Source organism: Acomys minous, assembly GCF_964271855.1.
Source record: "Acomys minous genome assembly, chromosome: 13".
Taxonomy (NCBI): Eukaryota; Metazoa; Chordata; class Mammalia; order Rodentia; family Muridae; genus Acomys; species Acomys minous.
This window is the reverse complement of record NC_140495.1, coordinates 20,439,515-20,457,338: the sequence shown is the minus strand read 5'-3', so window position 1 is coordinate 20,457,338 and position 17,824 is coordinate 20,439,515. Positions and strand designations below refer to the sequence as shown.

The following is a 17,824-nucleotide window of genomic DNA, read 5'->3' as shown; positions in this document are numbered from 1 at the left end:
TGCTAACCCAGATTATTAAAACCACTGAACTACCTGTACTGGCTAGTTTTCATTAACGTGACACCAAGTAGACATATGTGAGAAAAGGGGACCCCCACTGAGGAACTGCCTCCATCAAACTGGCTGTGGGCATGTCTGTGGGGCACTGTCTTCATTAGTGACTGTTGTGGGACTGCCATCCTTGGGCAGATGGCCTCGGCTGTGTAAGAGAGACCCTTGAGCCAGTCAGGAAAGCACACCAGAAGGCAGGGCCCCTCCATTGTCTGTTTCAGTTCCTGCCTGCAGACCCAGCTTTGAGCTCCTGCCCTGGCTTCCCTTGTTGACAGACTAGTCTTCAACTAGAAGAAAGAAAGAAAACTTTTCCTTGGTAAACAGAAACTAAAGGAGTTCTTGACCTCATTGTAGTAATACTGAAGTACTCTACATACTGAAGAGAAAGATAAAACATCCATGATGCAACAGGAAAGAATAAACTTCACTACAATAGTAAATAAGCAAATGAGGAATACAAAGATAATAGATACCAAACAACAAAATGACAGAAATGAATGAGTGCCTTTCATTAACATCTCTGAATAGTAATGGTCTCAATTCTCCAATCAAAAGTACACAGCCCAGAGCTAGGACAGTGTCACAGTGTGTTGTTTTTAACAAAATCTCCATCACTCCATTTTACCAATGAAGACTCCAGAACAAGATGCTGGGGTGAAAGCTAAGAGAGGCAGAGAAACACCCAGCTGGCCTTCTTCTCAGCCAACGTCCCAGCAGGAAAAGGGAATGCTCCAAACTGAATGTCCCTCCCTTCTACTTCCTATGTGTCTCTCTATCCATCCTCCTGACTTCCTCGAACTCTTTATGGTTTTTTTTCCTGTGTTCACTCCCTGTCAACTGGTGGCTCTGTACCACTTGACCTAATGTTAGCTTTACTTAATCCTGTTTACCATACTCAAGCAGCAGAAAGCTCTTGAAATAAAGGGCTGAGCCACAACACAACTAGAAACAGGTTTTTCCAATAAGCAACATAATCTCAGGGTGATCAAGAATCCTGCAACTTCAGTAGGTAAGAATGTTTACTGAGAAAGCAAGAATCCCTTAGTTCAAATCCTCAGCACCCACATAAAAAGTTGTGCATGACCATGGGTACCTGTAACTTCCGTGTTTTAGGGAGGAAACAGTAGGATCCCAGGAGCTTGCCAGCCAGCAAGCTACAAGTTTACTGAGACACCTTGTCTCAAAAGGTAAACTGAAGATTGATAAACGGAAGACAGGCTACTTCTTCCTCTGGACATGTGTGCATACAATTCCATATTCATCTCTCTCTCTCTCTCTCTCTCTCTCTCTCTCACACACACACACACACACACACACACACACACACACACACACACACAGACAGTTGAATGGATTAAAAAATAGGAGCATCTTTTTGTTGCCTACAAGAAACAAACCTTACTGGCAAAGACAAATATTTAAAGGATAGATCATTCACTATGACCGAGTATGCATCATTACAAAGATGTTAAGGATGACTGTGTGTGTGTGTGTGTGTGTGTGTGTGTGTGTGTATAACAAATTATTAGCTATATTATATGTTACAAATATAACATATCATACTAATAGACTTGAGAACAGAACACAAATCACATGATCCTCTTCTTAATTATGCAGAAAAGACTTTTGACATAATCCAACAGCCTTAAAAAACCCTAACAATAAAGAACTATGGCTCATGGCCTGGCCTCTCACCAGTGACACTCTACACAGTGCTGTAGAGCTGGCCCTGGTGGCATGGGCACAGAACTGGCCCGGACCCAAGACTTAGAGTTGGCCCACCCTAATGTCTACCCCATCTATGAACTGCTGGAGCACGTGAAGGGGTCGGTCCTGTGGAACCCAGGCTGCAGGACCTCCATGACACAGGGCAACAACAGGGTATCTGAGAGGAGCCTCATTGGGGATCTTTCTATTGGTAATGTAGAAGAAGCCAGAGATCCCAAACCGGACTAATTGTTCATCATAATGAACATTTGCAAGTCAAGCTGTTTGGGCAAAGGGGTATTCAAGTTTATATAGTACGGCTTCCACGGTGTGAGGGTGATGGGTTGGGTTTTGTTCTGTTTTGTTGTTTTTATTATTTGTTTTCTTTGGGGGGTTTGCAAGGGCAGAGAGCAGATATGGAAGGATGGGAAGATGAGTGGGATTGGAGTGTATGTACAATGTAAAATTCACAAAGAATCAATAAATACATACACTTTCTTCACTGTTAGTCAACAGTCTTTGGAGTCTTAGAGCAAAAGGCCAAAGGAAATAAAAGGGATACAAATAAAGGAAGAAGTCAAATGACCCTTTTTTTACACAAAGTGATTCTGTACATGAGACTCTAACTCCACCATGCGACAGCTTCAGTACTGATGCACACACCTTCAGAAAGGAGCAAGATATAAAGCCGACCTTCACACTCAGGAGCTGTTCCATGACTGAGCAGACACCATGAGAAAGAACTTGGGAGAGCAATCTCTTTTACAGTAGCTTTAAAACACTGCTGAGTTATTTATACACACACACACACACACACACACACACACACACACACACACACACAATGGAAAGGCCTGCCATGCTCGTGGACTGGCAGAAATAATATGACTATATTACTGAAAACAATCTCATAAAAACAAGAGCTGAGTAATGCCAATAGGAATAAGTAGATGAGACAAGGAGGATATCAAAATAGCTACAAGAGAAAGGATGCCAAGAAACTCCAGCACTAGAGAGAGTTATGTGCTATCTCTATGGAGGAAACCCTCAAAGGTTATGATAACAGCAGTGTTAAGGAGGATAATATTGATCTGAAACTGCATCTCATAGTCAGTGAAGTGACCTGGACCAGAAGGTGGCTCCTGAGGCTCTGTGCTCATGGTTGGTAGTGGGGGTTGATGACAACAATGTGAGGGGGCTGGAAGAAAAGGTAGCAGTAAAGAAGGCTGGAGGGAAAGCAGTATTTGTGTGGTCCTCTGATTCTAAGTTCTAAATCTATAAGAATGTTGAAACATAAAAGAATATTAAACATAAAAATTACAATTCCAGGCAGTAAGGAATACCAGCATTTCTGTGTAACAGATCACCCAGAGTAGAAAACTTTTGGGGTAGTTACACAAAGGTCTTGAATGGTATTTGTCAAGCTGGGTAAAATACAGATCTAGGTCCTATGCTTACTGCTGAGTCCCTGAAGTACCCAGGGTGCCTGTTACAACGCACTGAAGAATTCACACAGAAGAGAGGGGACTCACTGTCTTCTATCAGCAATCATGGAGTTACAGAACAAAAACAAAATCAGAGAGGGAGGAGAATCCTTTGTAACTTATGCTCTATCTAACTGAGAACTGAAACAAAACCAACTGATGTGCAGTGTCCTCTGCAAGAAAAGGCCACAATTCCCCACAGTCACTAAGCACCTACCTGGTTACTTGTGGAGACACAGTGATAGGACAGAAGGCTGCTACTAGCTGATGGTCAGTGTTTCTCAAAATGAGAAGAGCTAAGTACTAAGAACTTCTCCAGGACACAGTCTCAGGCATGCTGGCTACTCCTGCTCCCTTCACCCTAAATGCCAATTTCATGCTCCATCATTTTAACAATAATAACAAAAAACAAAACCTCCATACATTTCCAAGTGCCCTGTAAAGAAGAACTACCCTCTTGAGATTTACTGATGGCTTGGAACTCTGTCAGCGGAGCAGGTGGTGATGGGCTGCACTGTGGACCACCTTCCCACCACGAAACAGCTCAGTGACAGCTCGGATGGCAGAAACTGGCTTCAGGAAACAGCTCCATTAGAAACGGTATTTTCCTACACAATGACTGACAGTCACAACAGGGACTATTGCTGTAAACATACCTCTATTTTTCCAGTTAGCCTCTCGATCTCAGACCGATCCTCCCGCAGACTTTTGGTATTTCCTCTAAATTCTCTTAGTTGCTTTCTCTGCAGCTTTTCATAACTTCTCTTCAGTCTTCCTAACTATAAAAACAGTTATTTATTTACTTAAAATTTAAGAGTAAATTGTGGTGGTCAGAGCACTGCTAAATTACACTATTGATAATAGACAGGAAGTGTGTTAGAGTTGCAAAGCAAAATAAAAAAGACCTAAAATTACAGGGCTGAGATAAAGCTCAGTTAGTAGAGTGCCGAGCTAGTAAGCTCTGGCCTTGGGGACCCCAGTACCACATAAACTGGGTAGAGTAGCAGATGCAGTGATCACATAACTTGGTGGAGGCAGGAAATTACAAGGTCAAGGTCATCTACAACTATGTGAAGAATCTGAGGCCAGCATGGGATATTTAACTCAAAGTGCATACCTGCTTGCATATGCATGTGGAAGAAAGAAATGCTACCAATGAGTTCGTTAAGATTTATTTATTTATACAGTGTTCTGCCTGCTTGTGAGCCAGTAGTCCAGAAGAGGGCACCAGATCTCATTATAGATGGTTGTGAGCCACCATGTGGTTGCTGGGAATTGAACTCAGGACCTATAGAAGAACAGCCAGTGCTCTTAACCTCTGAACCATCTCTCTAGCACCTAGCAATGACATTTTTAATCCAAAAAAAAAGGGGAAAAATTAGTTTTATTACAATTGCCATGCATTCACAGGCCCCACAACACACTCTGCACAAGAGAGGAAGCAATGACAGTTCTCCTCTGGGCCAGTGGTTCATGGACATATTCCTGAGGACACTGCGGCATAATAAACAGGAAACTTTGTCTTAAACCAAAACAAAGGCAATTTCCCCAATATTAAAAATTAAATTGAATACTAAAATAGCATTTTCTTCTTTTTAGAGATTTTATTTTTCATTTCTAATTATGTGTTTGTCTCTCTGTGGGTATGTGCATGCAAGCACTGATGCCCATGGAGGCCAGTAGAGGGCATCAGATCCCACAAGCTGGGATCATAGGCAGTTGTAAGTTCCCTAATGTGGGTGCTAGGAACTGTACTGGGGTCCTCAGCAAGAACAATACACTCTCAACTGCTGAGCTATCTCTTGCCTCTCAATTTTCTTGCTTAAAAAAAATGTTTTAAAAATATTTATTATTTATGGGAAATGGGAGGGAGAGGGGCATGCAGTACAGCCCACCAGGAAGAGGCCATCTAACGGTTTTGAGGAGCTAGTTTTCTCCTCCCACTATATATGGTCCTGGGATGAAATCCATGCCATGAGGTTTGTGGCAAGTGCCTCTACCCAATGAGCCATCTTGATGCCCTTGCTTTTCTTAATCAAAAAATATTTCTTATTTTGTTTTGTCTGTTTGTGTTGTTTGTTTGTTTGTTTTTAGAGACAGGAGTTTTTTGTATAACAGTCCCAGCTGTATTGCAATTTGCTTTGTAGACTAGGTTGGCCTCACAGAGATTCACCTGCCTCTACTTCCCAAGTGCTGGGATTAAAGGTGTGCATCACTCCCATAGGGTTCCCAAAATATTTCTAATCCCTTTGTACTTTCCAATATTTAAAAGTCAGTAACTGAATGAACTTAGAAATTAAAATATTGTCTGATATCAAGATTTCAGCATTATATAAATATAGCTCTTTTTTCCTTTCAAATCTCAGACAATTGCTGGTTTAGGTTATATCAAACACACCAGGCAAGAGTCTTTGCCTAGATTCAAGGTCAGAAAAATATATTTCCACCACATACTTCATACAGAGTATCATGCAGAATGTTCATTTCCTACCATATAAATAGAAACAAGTTCTCAACCCAATAGTCAAAAGTTACAAAGAAAGAACAACCACACATCATATCGCAGAACTAAAGCCTGACCTCTTCCTGCAGTTTCTTTAACTCCTGCTTATACTCCATGGCCATTTCTTGCTTGCTTTTTTCATGTTCTTTGATCTGCTGGTGCAATATTCCGACCTAAAAGCAGAAAGAGGTAGTGCTGTTCAGTATTAGCAGTGAAACGACATCAACATAAAACAAAGATAATCCTTGTAATCACTGCAAAGTGTATCTGCAAGTGTATCTGCATGGTTAGCCTTCTTGCCAGCCAGGCAAGGAAATGGCTGAGTCTACACAACAGCTAAAAACACGAACCACTCTTTTACAAATATAAAGTCAGTTCAAGACTCACATTCCTGTCTGATCGTCCTCCTCAACCTTCTTTGTTATATATAAATAATAAAGCCTCATAAAAATAGCAAATACAAAGTTTAAATTTTCTGGTAACAAAAAATATTTCATTTTTAGATACCTGTAAAGCTTGAACAGCAATTTCTGCAAGTAAAGCACAGGTCAGTAGCATCAGAGACAGACTAGAAGACTAGAGGTGGCTCCTACTTACTTCAACATTTCCCTCATCTCCCAGGGTAAGGAAGTGACAGTAACGCAATCTTCAATGATTTGGTCCCTCCCAGTGTCCTAGCCCTCAACTCTGAGTATCCAGCAGTATTCTCCTGACAACCAGTTAGAATTTAACTGGTCCATGGTGTGTGTGTGTGTGTGTGTGTGTGTGTGTGTGTGTGTGTGTGTGTGTGTGTGTTGATATGTGTATGTAGGTGTGCATGCATGTATATTAACATGCCTGTAGAGACCAGATGAAGATAGATGTCTTCTTCAACAATCCTCCACGCTATTTTTTGAGGTTAGGTCTCTTACTGAACTTGGAGCTTATCTATCTGTTCAGCTAGCCTGGCTGGTCAGCAAGCCCTAGGGACCCTCCTGTCCCTGTCCCTCCAATGCTGTCTGTAGATGGGTACAGTCACACCTGGAGTTGACATGGTGCTGGGATTGCACTCAGGTCCTCATGCTTCTGTGGCAAGCCATATACCCACCTACTATGCCACCTTCCCAGCTCCTCCTAGGTTCTTAAAACAGGCATTTAAATGCCTGAGTTTCAGCCTTCTTATTGTAACATATCTGGAGATACAGATAGCTATAATTCTCTTTAGGTGCCCTAGGAGCTGCATGCTGTGTTGCTTTTCTGTTTGGTTTGCTTCTGTGCTGTGCATTAGTCTTAGGCCCTCTGTGTCTATACGCACACAGGCTACCCCTATCCCTTCATCCAACCCCACAAATGTGATCCGCAGCAAGTTCATTATCACTCACTATCAAAGCATATTCTCCTTTTCACTGAGTTCTCCATGACTCATTTGGGAGGCTGAAGAACTACCTCAGCAATCAAGAGCACTAGCTGCTCTTTCAGAGGACCTAGATGCAGTTCCCAGAACACACATGATGGCTCACAATCATCTGCAACTCCAGCCCCAGAGGATCCAATGCCCTCTCCTGACCTCTATAGGCACCAGACACAAATGTGAATAGACACATGTAGGTATAGTATTCATATTCATAAATAAAATAAACAAATCTAAAAAATAAAGGTCATTTAGACGGATAGTGCTTTTCCAAGTACTTGAAAGGTCAATTAAAAGTATATTGCTTAATTTCCAAGTACTTGAAAAGTTGTCTCTGTTTATTGTGTTGAGTGTTAGTTTAAACCTACTTTGTTATAAAAACATACAATTTAATCTCCTGATTATAGTGAGAGCTACCTGGTGGCAGTAAAATATTTCAGTCACTTAAAAAGAACATGTTTAAGATTAATTAGGTCAAGTTGATTTTCATCAGCTCTCCACATTAACTGGCCTTTCTATGTGCTTGTTCTACCAATAACAAGAGAGCTGCATTAAGTCTACAGTTTCCATGAATGTAATTTCTCCATAAATCCTGTCTATGTTTGCTTTCTACATTTTAAGGCTGTTATTAATTACCTACGGTTGGATTATTAGAGCCCCAGAGTTGAGGTCTGGAACTATACAAACTATTTTTCATTTTCATCACAACTTCTCTGAGTCATTCAGAACTTTACTTAATTTCCAAATACACTCATTTTTCAAGGTTATCTTTTTCTAACTTGTTTATGTGGTGTTAAGAGAGCTTATCTATGATTTCAAGACTTTGTTTATGGCAAAATTTACTTCACAGCCCAGGATAGAGTCAATTTTGGTAATCATTCAGTTTCTGCTGGAAAAGAAATGCATGCTCTGCAGTTGTCTGGTATCATGTTCTATAGTTATAACCTGGGTCAAGTCTGCTGACCACACTGCTCATCTGTATCTTTATGAATATCCTCCATCAGTTACGATGAAAAATGTGCTAATACTCCCAAGCATGGCTGCAGCTTTCTTCTGACAATCCTGGTACTTTTTATATACATGTATGGAAGGCTAAAATTATCTTACTGCATTATTTGCTGCTATTTTGAGTTTTCCTAAAAGTACAACCTGAGAAGTGGACTTCTGGATAGATAACTGCAGTGACCTTGGAAACACAGTGGGGAGACAAGAAGGAAGAGCAACACGTGGCCTACTCCTGGGCAGCCAGGGCTGTGACACTGGGAACTCACTAAGGAAGCAGACGGATGTGTTTCAGAACTCCTCTGTGAGTAACAGGAAGCGGCTGACTTTAGCCATCCTTGCCCTGCTGAGGTTTGCCCTGGACAAGGTCACTACCAGACATTTCTAGATTTAGTGTGAGCAGCTTTCCAAGGCCCTGAGAGAAGCAAGCACAGTGGAGTGTTGATGGCACAGAGAACCATATCCAACGGCAAGAACGAAATCAAAGACAATGAATGTGACAAAATACAAAGTGTCTGTGACAAGTGCATGTCCTGGAACCTTTATTCCATCATGAGGAAGCATCGCTATTTCCTTTAGCAACACGGCTCTTGGCTTCTGCTTCAAGCATGCTTTCTCTGGTATGGACAGTTACATCAACTTTCTCTTCATTTGTCTGGGTGGCAGATATTTTTATCTTGCCTTTTACTTTCAACCTTCATGTGCATTTACAATAGTTAAATAATGTGGTTCAATATTTTCATCTCTTTGGCCAATTTTTGTCTTTTAATTGAGTAAGTTACAATAGACTTACTTGGGTTTTAATTTTTTGTCTTATGTGCTATTTCTATTCAATAAGCCCTGCACCTTTTTTCCTTGTGGTTTGCCCTCTCTGGACTGATTTCTTTCCGATCATTCTACTTTCTCCTTCTATTAGCCTGAAAGATATTCTTGACTAGTATAGACTTTAAGGTTCTGCCATGATATGTGTGAAGAGGTCAGTGGACAGCTTAGGGAAGTCAGCAAGCACCTTACCCTGAGCTATCTCCTCCAACCTTCAGGGATCACTTTAAACATTACTTATTACTTTCAATGTCTCAGTCTTCACAGCAGCACTGGGATGGGGGCATCCATGTCCCCACTTTGTACATAATAGAACACACTGAAGCTACTTGCCCAAGAGCATTCAGCTGAAAAACGCAGAAATGAGCTGCGAACTTGCACTTATTTCACTAGGTCAATTATCCCAAAGGGAGTTAGAGACAACAGCAACAGAAATCCCATCAAAATCAACCCCATCTCAACTCTGAAGTGAGAAATACATTAACTAGCAAAGTAGCTCTATGACAGCGGTGCTCCTCCAAACATGGCCCACAAGCAGCCAGCGCTGGCCACAAACAGCAACCCAGAATGAGATAAGGAGCCTAGAACAGGGTGCAAATCAGCCATGCCAAGAAACTCAAGCTTAGTGTGAATGACATTCACCACAATAAAACCTTCTCACAAAAGATGCGTGTGCAGACTCACATGCTTTCTATCTCACCAGGTACCTATCTCCTTTGAGGAACATAACTTCTACTCTGAGACTAACTGCTTCTTGTATTCAAACAGAATGCAAAAACTTTAAAAACCCTGTTTTTAGTTGTTATAGCATGTGAGACTGTGAACATATTAGAAATGGAGGGGGGTTGCATGTGCATGTGTGTGTGTTGTGTGCATGTGTATGTACACAGATATGTATCTGTGTTCTCATAAAACCTGCTTGACCATGTGGAGTCCCGAGGTTGATATCAGGAGTCTTCCTCAACCGCCCTCTGCTTTATTCTTACAGCAGGGTCTCTCAGCTGAACCCAGAGTCTGCCATACAGCTTAGTCTAGCTAGCCAGCATGCTCCTGAGATCTCGTCTTTGCCTTCCAAGAGCTAGAAGGGCCACCACACCCATCTGGGATGTCAGTGGGTTCCGAGGACCTGCACTCTCATCCGCATGTTTGCCCAGTCCGTCCACATGCTTACACAAGCATTTTACCCACCAAACTATCATCACCCTAGCCCTAGAAATTAGTATGTTGATGCAAGAAGATTTCACAGACTCTCTGGAATAGGGTCCCATTATTGGTGTTTGATAGAAATATTTAACCTAAAAACTTAATCAATTCCCAACAACCTAACCAATGAAGCATTAAGTTAACTAGAAATATATTAATTCTAAATTTCCTGGATAGCCTATGCCAAACCTGTGATCTTCAAATCATCATCTGGGAACCTTCTTTCTCTGTGAAGCAACTGAGTAATGATAACAATGCTTTTGGTATCAAAACTAAACCCCCAAAATACAAAAACAAATAAGCAGAATTGAGTCCTTGATTTTAACAGTTTGCCTCTTTTGCCAGAGTTAAACAAATAAAGGCTGAGGAAGCAGTTCAGTGATGGAGTGTGCTTCGCACACAACATAGTCCTGTCCTTTAACTGTGAGCTTCTTTTTTTTTTTTTTATGTATTTGTTTATTATGTATACAGTGTTCTGCCTGTAGGCCAGAAGAGGGTGCCAGATGTCATTACAGATGGTTGTGAGCCAATGTATTACATACATGCATGACCATGGGCATGTGGTCCATGTATTATGTACCGGGCATGAGGCTGCTCCAATGTATTACATACATGCATGACCATGGGCTTGTGGCCCGTGTACTATCTAAAGTAATGGGAGGAGTGAGCAGCCCTCCTACCTCTTTGTGCTTCATGTCCAGCTGACCCCTCAGGGCCTTCAGCTCTTGGTCTCGGATGTCCAAACACGTCTCCAGAGCGTGCGTCTGCCCCTCCCACTCGGATTTCTTATGAGCCACCATTATGTCGATCTGTTTCATGAGTTCTTGCAGTTCTGCTTCACAGGATGTCAAAAATCCCCTACAAACACCAACAGAGCAAACACAACTCAGGCCCGCGTGACTTCTCATCGTTCACAGATAAAAAATATCACAGACTATACCTATGTGAAGAACTGAAACATTCCAGAAGCCAAGACCAGGGTGTCTGAGCTGTTGCTTTCCATGCCGTCACACTCGGCTACTTGCTCCACCTGCCCCTCTAGTGAGTAACCAACCTAAGCCAAGGACCTTGGCGAACACAGATGGGGGTTTTACATCTGCCTTGCCAAGAGAAGCTTTCACAGCTACTAACCAGGTCTTCTGGAATATTTTAGGGACGCTTTTGGGAGAAGCCAGGCAAGCCTATGTTGTATCTCTTTGAGCAGATTGAACAGCCTTGGTAGCACACAGGCTATTGTGCAGGAAAAAGATAATGAAAAAAGCTTTTTTAAAAAACTCATCCTTGAGCAACATCTATTGCAGTTATTTCTCCCAACTGTTGTCACTGGGAGCGCACTGCAGCCTGCCTCAGAGCTCTCAACCCACTGATGCCCTCTGAGCTGCAGAAGAAACTCAAGAGTCCACCCCAGTACTGCTAAGGGGAGACAAATGATTAAGGAGGGGTGCAGTCCACAGATGCGCCGTGGCTCGGCTTAGCTTCTGCTTAACAGAACCTAGAGACGGTTTTAAGCTGCAATAAGAAGCTCACAGTTGGCTGGAGAGATGGCTCAGAGGTTAAGAGCACTGCCTGCTCTTCCAGAGGTCCTGAGTTCAATTCCCAGCAACCACATGGTAGCTCACAACCATCTGTAATGACATCTGGCACCCTCTTCTGGCCTACAGGCAGAACACTGTATACATAATAAACAAATACATTAAAAAAAAAAAAAAAAGAAGCTCACAGTTAAAGGCAAACTTACCCACTATGCCCCCGCTTTTGTATTCCTTCCAACAAAGCCTCCATCGCCAAATCCCCTCTGTTTTTGCAACTGGGAAAAAAGAAAAGAGTGAAAAAAAAAGTCAGTTCTGAATGCCAACATTCCAACTTAATATGAGTGAAAGTAATATAATTAATGAGTGAAAATCTTAATTGCTGCTGAAACTATCCTGCAAAATCAATAAACCCCTCATTACTCTAGGCCTTTTTATTGATTATCTAACTTAATTTTGAGACGGAGTCTCATTATGTAGCCCTGGCTGACCTAGAACCAGCTATGCATGTTGCCAGGCTGGCCTTGAACTCAGAAAGAGAGGTCTACCTGCTTCTGCCTTCTAAGTGATGGGATTAAATAAAGATGTTTGCCACCAGTCCAGGTTTGCTTTCTTTTGTCGTAGTCTAGACTTATTTTTAACTGTGTGTTTATGCATGGGTGTGTGCACGAGTTCAGGTGCCCATGGAAGCCAGAGGCACTGGAGCTACCAGATCTAGTCCTCTTAACTGCTGAGCCATCGTTCTAGCCCCTCTATGCCTAGTTCTTAAAGAATGTAAGAGTGGAAAATAGTTTCTCTCAAGGGTCATTTACACAAACCTTCACAAAATGAGAGGAATAAATTGGGACCACTGATGAAAGGAAAGCAGAGTGGTTTTTTTGTTTGTTTGTTTATGTATACAGTGCTCTGCCTGCATGTAAGACTGCAGACCAGAAGAGGGCACCAGATCTCATTATAGATAGTCATGAGCCACCATATGGTTGTGGGGAATTGAACTCAGGACCTCTGGAAGAGCAGTAAGTGCTCTTAAGCCCTAAGCCATCTCTCCAGCTCCAAGCAGAGTGCTTTTTAAGCACAGGTTTCTTGATTTTTAAAACAAGAAGCATTGTAAAGAGGTTGAGCTCTCTGGTCTGGGGCTGGAGGGATGGTCAAAAGCACTTGTTGCTCTTGCAAAATCGCTGGGTTCAGTTCTCAGCACCCACACGGCTGTTCAGAATCGTAGCTCCAGTTTCAGGGGCTCCAATGCCCTCTTCTGGCCTCTGCAAACACTAGGCATGCACACGGTGAACATGCATACATGCAGGCAAAATACCCATACTCATAAAACAAAATAAATCTTAAAAATAAATAAATAAATAAGCTTGGGGCTGGAGAGTTGGCTCAGCAGTTGAGAGCACCAGCTGCTCTTCCAGGGGACCCCGGTTCAATTCCCAGGCCCCACATGGCAGCTCACAACTGAATCTAACTACTGTCTCAAGGGATCTGACACCCTCACACAGGTGTGACACATACATGCAGTCAAAACACCAATGTACATAAAATGAAATTTTAAAATTAAGCTCCCAGGTCGGTCACAGACCCCAGAGAAGGTTTCCTGGGTCACATTCTGCCCCCTAAGGTAAGCACAGGGTTGACAGCACTTGACAATTCCCTGTCTCTGACACATTTCCCCACTCTTCTTCCCAAATTAAATAGAATCCAAAAATAAAGGTTTTGCACATCTCTCCTTCTTTCTAGACCATTGGTCTCTCAGGGACAGAAAATTAATGTTACTTATCTCTGAGGTTCAGGACTAAGACCACTATTTCAACATGGCACTGCTGCATGCCTTGGGAAACCCCATCTCCCCTTATGTAAAGTGGTCACAGCTGCAGGACTGCCAACAAGGACCTCAAAGAGAGAGGACACAGAACAGACTACCTGAAAAGAGAAATTCACACCACAAAGGAAAAAAGACCCTTAAACTCAGAAGTGTCACGTGGTAAGTTTCTCTTTATAAATCCTTAAATTGTTCTTTGGCAGACCACCTTTCATTCTGAAGAAAGTTCCCTATTGGGCTGGAGAGAAAACAATGGTTAAAAGCACATGTTGCTCTTACAGAGGACCCAGGTTTGATTCCCAGCACCCACGCCACATGGCAGCTCATAACTATCCATAAATTTAGTTCCAGAGGATCCCTAGGTATGTATATGGTGCACAGATAGACATGCAAGCAAAACACTCATACATACAAAATAAATTTAAAAAAAGAAATTGTCCTCTTTCCTTAAGCTTTCAAAGTTTCAACCCTGAATTATGAACAAGGCTAAAGGTTAGGCTATAGAAATTCAGTCCCTATGAACTAACGCGTCTCCAAAAGTTATATTTCTTTTGAGAAGTGGATCCCTTTATTCAACAAATAATGTAGTGCTGTGCAAACAGCTCTCTAGATAGTAATAAATGTTCCTTACCAAGGAACACCCCAGCGTGGGAGTAAAAAAGAAACAAAAATGTTCAGCATCTGCAGGCAATGAATGTAGGGACACAGGACAAGGATGAGAAGACGGTAAAGTACAACCATCCACTGTCTCCGCACCTACTTCTCCATGTCCTAACAAGGGCTATGGGCTCCTGTGCACGTGCGGCTGAGGAATCTTTCCTCTAGCTCATGTTCCTGATATATGTCACCATGGCCCCAAGTAAAACCCTAAAGGAGAGGACCCTACATTTAATTCCACTTTCTTGCAGACAACAGTAAGAGTCAAATTACAGTGCCATCCAGACCCCGCTTTTGCTCTGCTGAACTGGGAGGCAGCAGAGTGTACTCAACACTAGGCAGAGAGCCATCAGACAACTCTGCTCTGCAACCAACCAGCTCTATGTCATCAGACTTCGGCTTCCCATCTGTAAAATGAAGGGTATGAGCAGTTACTGCCATGGTCTTTATTTCATCTTTCTCTGTAATTGTTTCTCCAAATTATTCCTACTAAAATGTACCTCTTTTGGTCATGTTATTCTTGAGCAGTAATCTACTTAATAACATATAATTTGTTGGCATTTATATATGACACCATTTAATAACTAACAATGTGTATAAGAGATGCTAAACTTTAGTGAATGTTCACCTTATCTACCTGCCTTTGATACTTTCTATCTTCTGCACCCTCATAAAAGGTGCTATCACTTTGAGGAAACAGACTATGTAAAGCTATAGGTCATATTCCTTAAGTTCAAACCCAGGTGGCGTGACCCTCCAATCATAAGCACTACGCCACCTTTTATATCGCTCCCCTACTTGTGGTAAACAGGATCTTCTCAGTGGGAAACAAAACTAAAGCTTATCTCCTCATGGCCACTAGGTGGCAGCAGCACTGTTATAAAATTACACAGGTGTAAGAAAAGCCACCAACTGGCTCAAAACTGAAATCCTACAATCGAGACAAGAATTTCATTTAAAATTCTGTGCCTGATTTTAAGAAATTGTGCCTAATTTAAAACAGGCACAGAAGAACAGCAACATGCCTTGAAGAAAAGGCCTGCTAATGTGAGGTGTGCTTTTTTATTTTTCCAAGACAGGGTTTCTCTGTGTAGCCTTGACTGTCATGGACTCACTTTGTAGGCCAGGCTGGTCTCTCACAGAGAGCCACCTGCCTCTGCCTCCCAAGTGCTGGGATTAACGGCGTACTTCTTTATCAACACCTTCTGCTAGAGTCCCAGCCAAATGCACCAGTTTCCAGTCTCTGGATCAGATAAACTGGGAGGACATGGATTTCCTGTGGATATATGGTTGTCTTCAGTTTTTCACAGCCACAACACAGATTCTGTCTTTAACCACCATGGCCTTCACGTACTCCAGACAAGTCACTTGTTTCCTCTTTGATGGTACCATGTGATACAGACCATGTGGCTGAGTACTCTGTGTTACTAATATTCAGTACAGATTGAAGGAGAAACTAATGTTCGGCCACACTCCTAACACCAAATGCTAACTTGAGGCCCCGCAGTCCAGCCAGCCAACAGGCAGAACTCAGGAAGGAATGCTGTTTTCAATCACTCAAATCTGGAGATGATGATTAAAGGGGACACAGGTCTTTATCATAAAGTCCTGGGGGCAGGAAACACCCTTTAGGTCATAGGGGTGAAAGAACATAATCAGAGAGCTAATGATGGCAAATCTTTGAAACTCATTAGCACATCAGGAGTTAAGGGACAGAAGACATCTTAGGCCCCTAAACTTAACCTCTTCCTTAACAAGATAAGGGAAAATAACCAGCGTATACATCTAAGATCACACTACAAAATGGAATACAGAAAGGAAAAGAAAAAAAAAACTACGAGTAAATAGGCAAACGTGTGAGGCTAAGAAGGGGCATGCCTACCAAGGCGTGCGGTCACTGATGGCTCTGACAGACACACCACAACAACAAACAACAAACAACACTTCCCCAAAAGCTCCTCTTTAAAGGTAAACTAGAGAAATATTTCAAAATAAAGATGAAAGTTTAAAAAGTCTGTTCAAACTGTGACCAAAATCAGAAAGATAAATTTAAGTAGAAAAAAAAATGCCACAAGGAAAGCCTTAGAAATAGTTTTGCCAATCTCCTGATAAGTGAAGACTTTCGTAGGACGTGCCTTTTGGGCTAGTGCCCAATTATAAGTGAGTATAAACCATGTGAGTCTTTCTGCTTCTGGGTTAACTCACCCAGTATGATCATTTCTAGTCCCATCCATTTGTCCACAAGGATTTCCTTGTTTTTAATAACTGAGTAATATTCCATAGTGTAAATGTACCACAGTTTCTTTATCCATTCTTCAACTGAGGGACATTTAGGCTATTTCCAGGTTCTGGCTATTATGAATAAGGCTGCTATGAACATGGTTGAGCATATGTCCTCGTTGTGTGGTGGAGCATTTTCTGGTTATATTCCAAGGAAAATAGCTGGGTCTTGAGGAAGCCTTATTGAGACTCTAGGTAAGAGAAATATAGGAGATGGGAAAATAGAAGGACCCAGAGGGTCCTAGAAACCTACAAGAAGAACATCATGATGGATGGATCGGGGCCCAGGGGGCTCTGCTCAAACTATTGCACTAACCAAGGATAATATAAGTAGTAAACATCGAACCCCTACTCTGATCTACCCAATGGACAGGACATTCTCCACAGTTATGTGGAGAGCGGGGACTGACTCTGACATGAACTCTAGTGCTCCATAGTTGACCACCTCCCCTTGGTGGGGAGGCCTGATGGCACTCAGAGAAAGAATAAGCAGGCTACCAAGATGAGACTTGATAGCCTATGACCATATAGTGGGGGAGGAGGTCCCCCTCCGGCTTAGACCTAGGGAAGGGGAACAGGGTGAAAGTGGGAGGGAGGGAGAAATGGGAGGATACAAGTGATAGGATAACAATTGAATTGTAATCTGAATAAATTAATAAAATTAAAATTTAAAAAAGAAATAGCTTTGCCACAAAAAGTTAATTACCAAAGATATAAACAATACATATATTCATATGTCTATATATGGATAGCTATAGGAAAATAAATAGGATATAGGAACAGTCAGTGAAAAGGAAATGCAAATGACAGTTTAGTGAAAAGATGCTCAGTCTTGCTCACTGGAAAATACAAAATTAAGTTAATAAAGTACATTCCCTGCTGCAGCCTTATACAGTAGGAAACTCACTATACACTCACTCATGGAGGGAATATTATAAAGGTGTAAAAAGGGGTAATAATGGCCACAGATTTCTATGGAGGGACCTGTTATAAGGTGAAAACAGCAGGCCACAAAACAGTAAAAAGAAGTGAGTGTGTTTGCCTTTGGATACTTATTTACTGAGGAACAAACAGAGAAATACTACCTTAAGGAACGGAAATAATCAGGGTGATAGACCAGGATAAAGGTCACCTACAGGTAAGCCTGCTTTATGCTGTTTTATAGGGACTATGATAGTGTCTTATAACTAACGCATGAAAAGGAAAAGAAGAAGCATTGAGCTGCCATGGTGGCTCGCACCTATAATCCTAGCACTTGGGGGGTGGAGGCAGGAAGTTCTCAAATTTAAGATTATCCTTGGCTACATAGCAAGTTCAAAGCCAGCCTGAAGTACATAAATCCCAGCTAAAGCAAAACTAGGAGGAAACTATCGTAAC

The 17,824-nt window shown here is 41.9% G+C and overlaps 1 protein-coding gene across 11 annotated transcripts in view; it reads right to left on the bottom strand.

Moving 5' to 3' along the window:
* Positions 1-17,824, bottom strand: part of CEP63 (centrosomal protein 63) — a 43,947-nt gene that overhangs the window by 23,155 nt on the left and 2,968 nt on the right. For all 11 annotated transcript variants that reach the window (XM_084751721.1, XM_084751724.1, XM_084751720.1 and 8 more), the window contains 4 exons: positions 11,901-11,969; positions 10,843-11,020; positions 5,823-5,918; positions 3,899-4,021 (listed from right to left, as the gene is read on the bottom strand). In XM_084751721.1, coding sequence (XP_084607847.1) covers positions 3,899-4,021; positions 5,823-5,918; positions 10,843-11,020; positions 11,901-11,969 — 466 coding nt within the window. The remainder of the gene's footprint in view (positions 1-3,898; positions 4,022-5,822; positions 5,919-10,842; positions 11,021-11,900; positions 11,970-17,824) is intronic.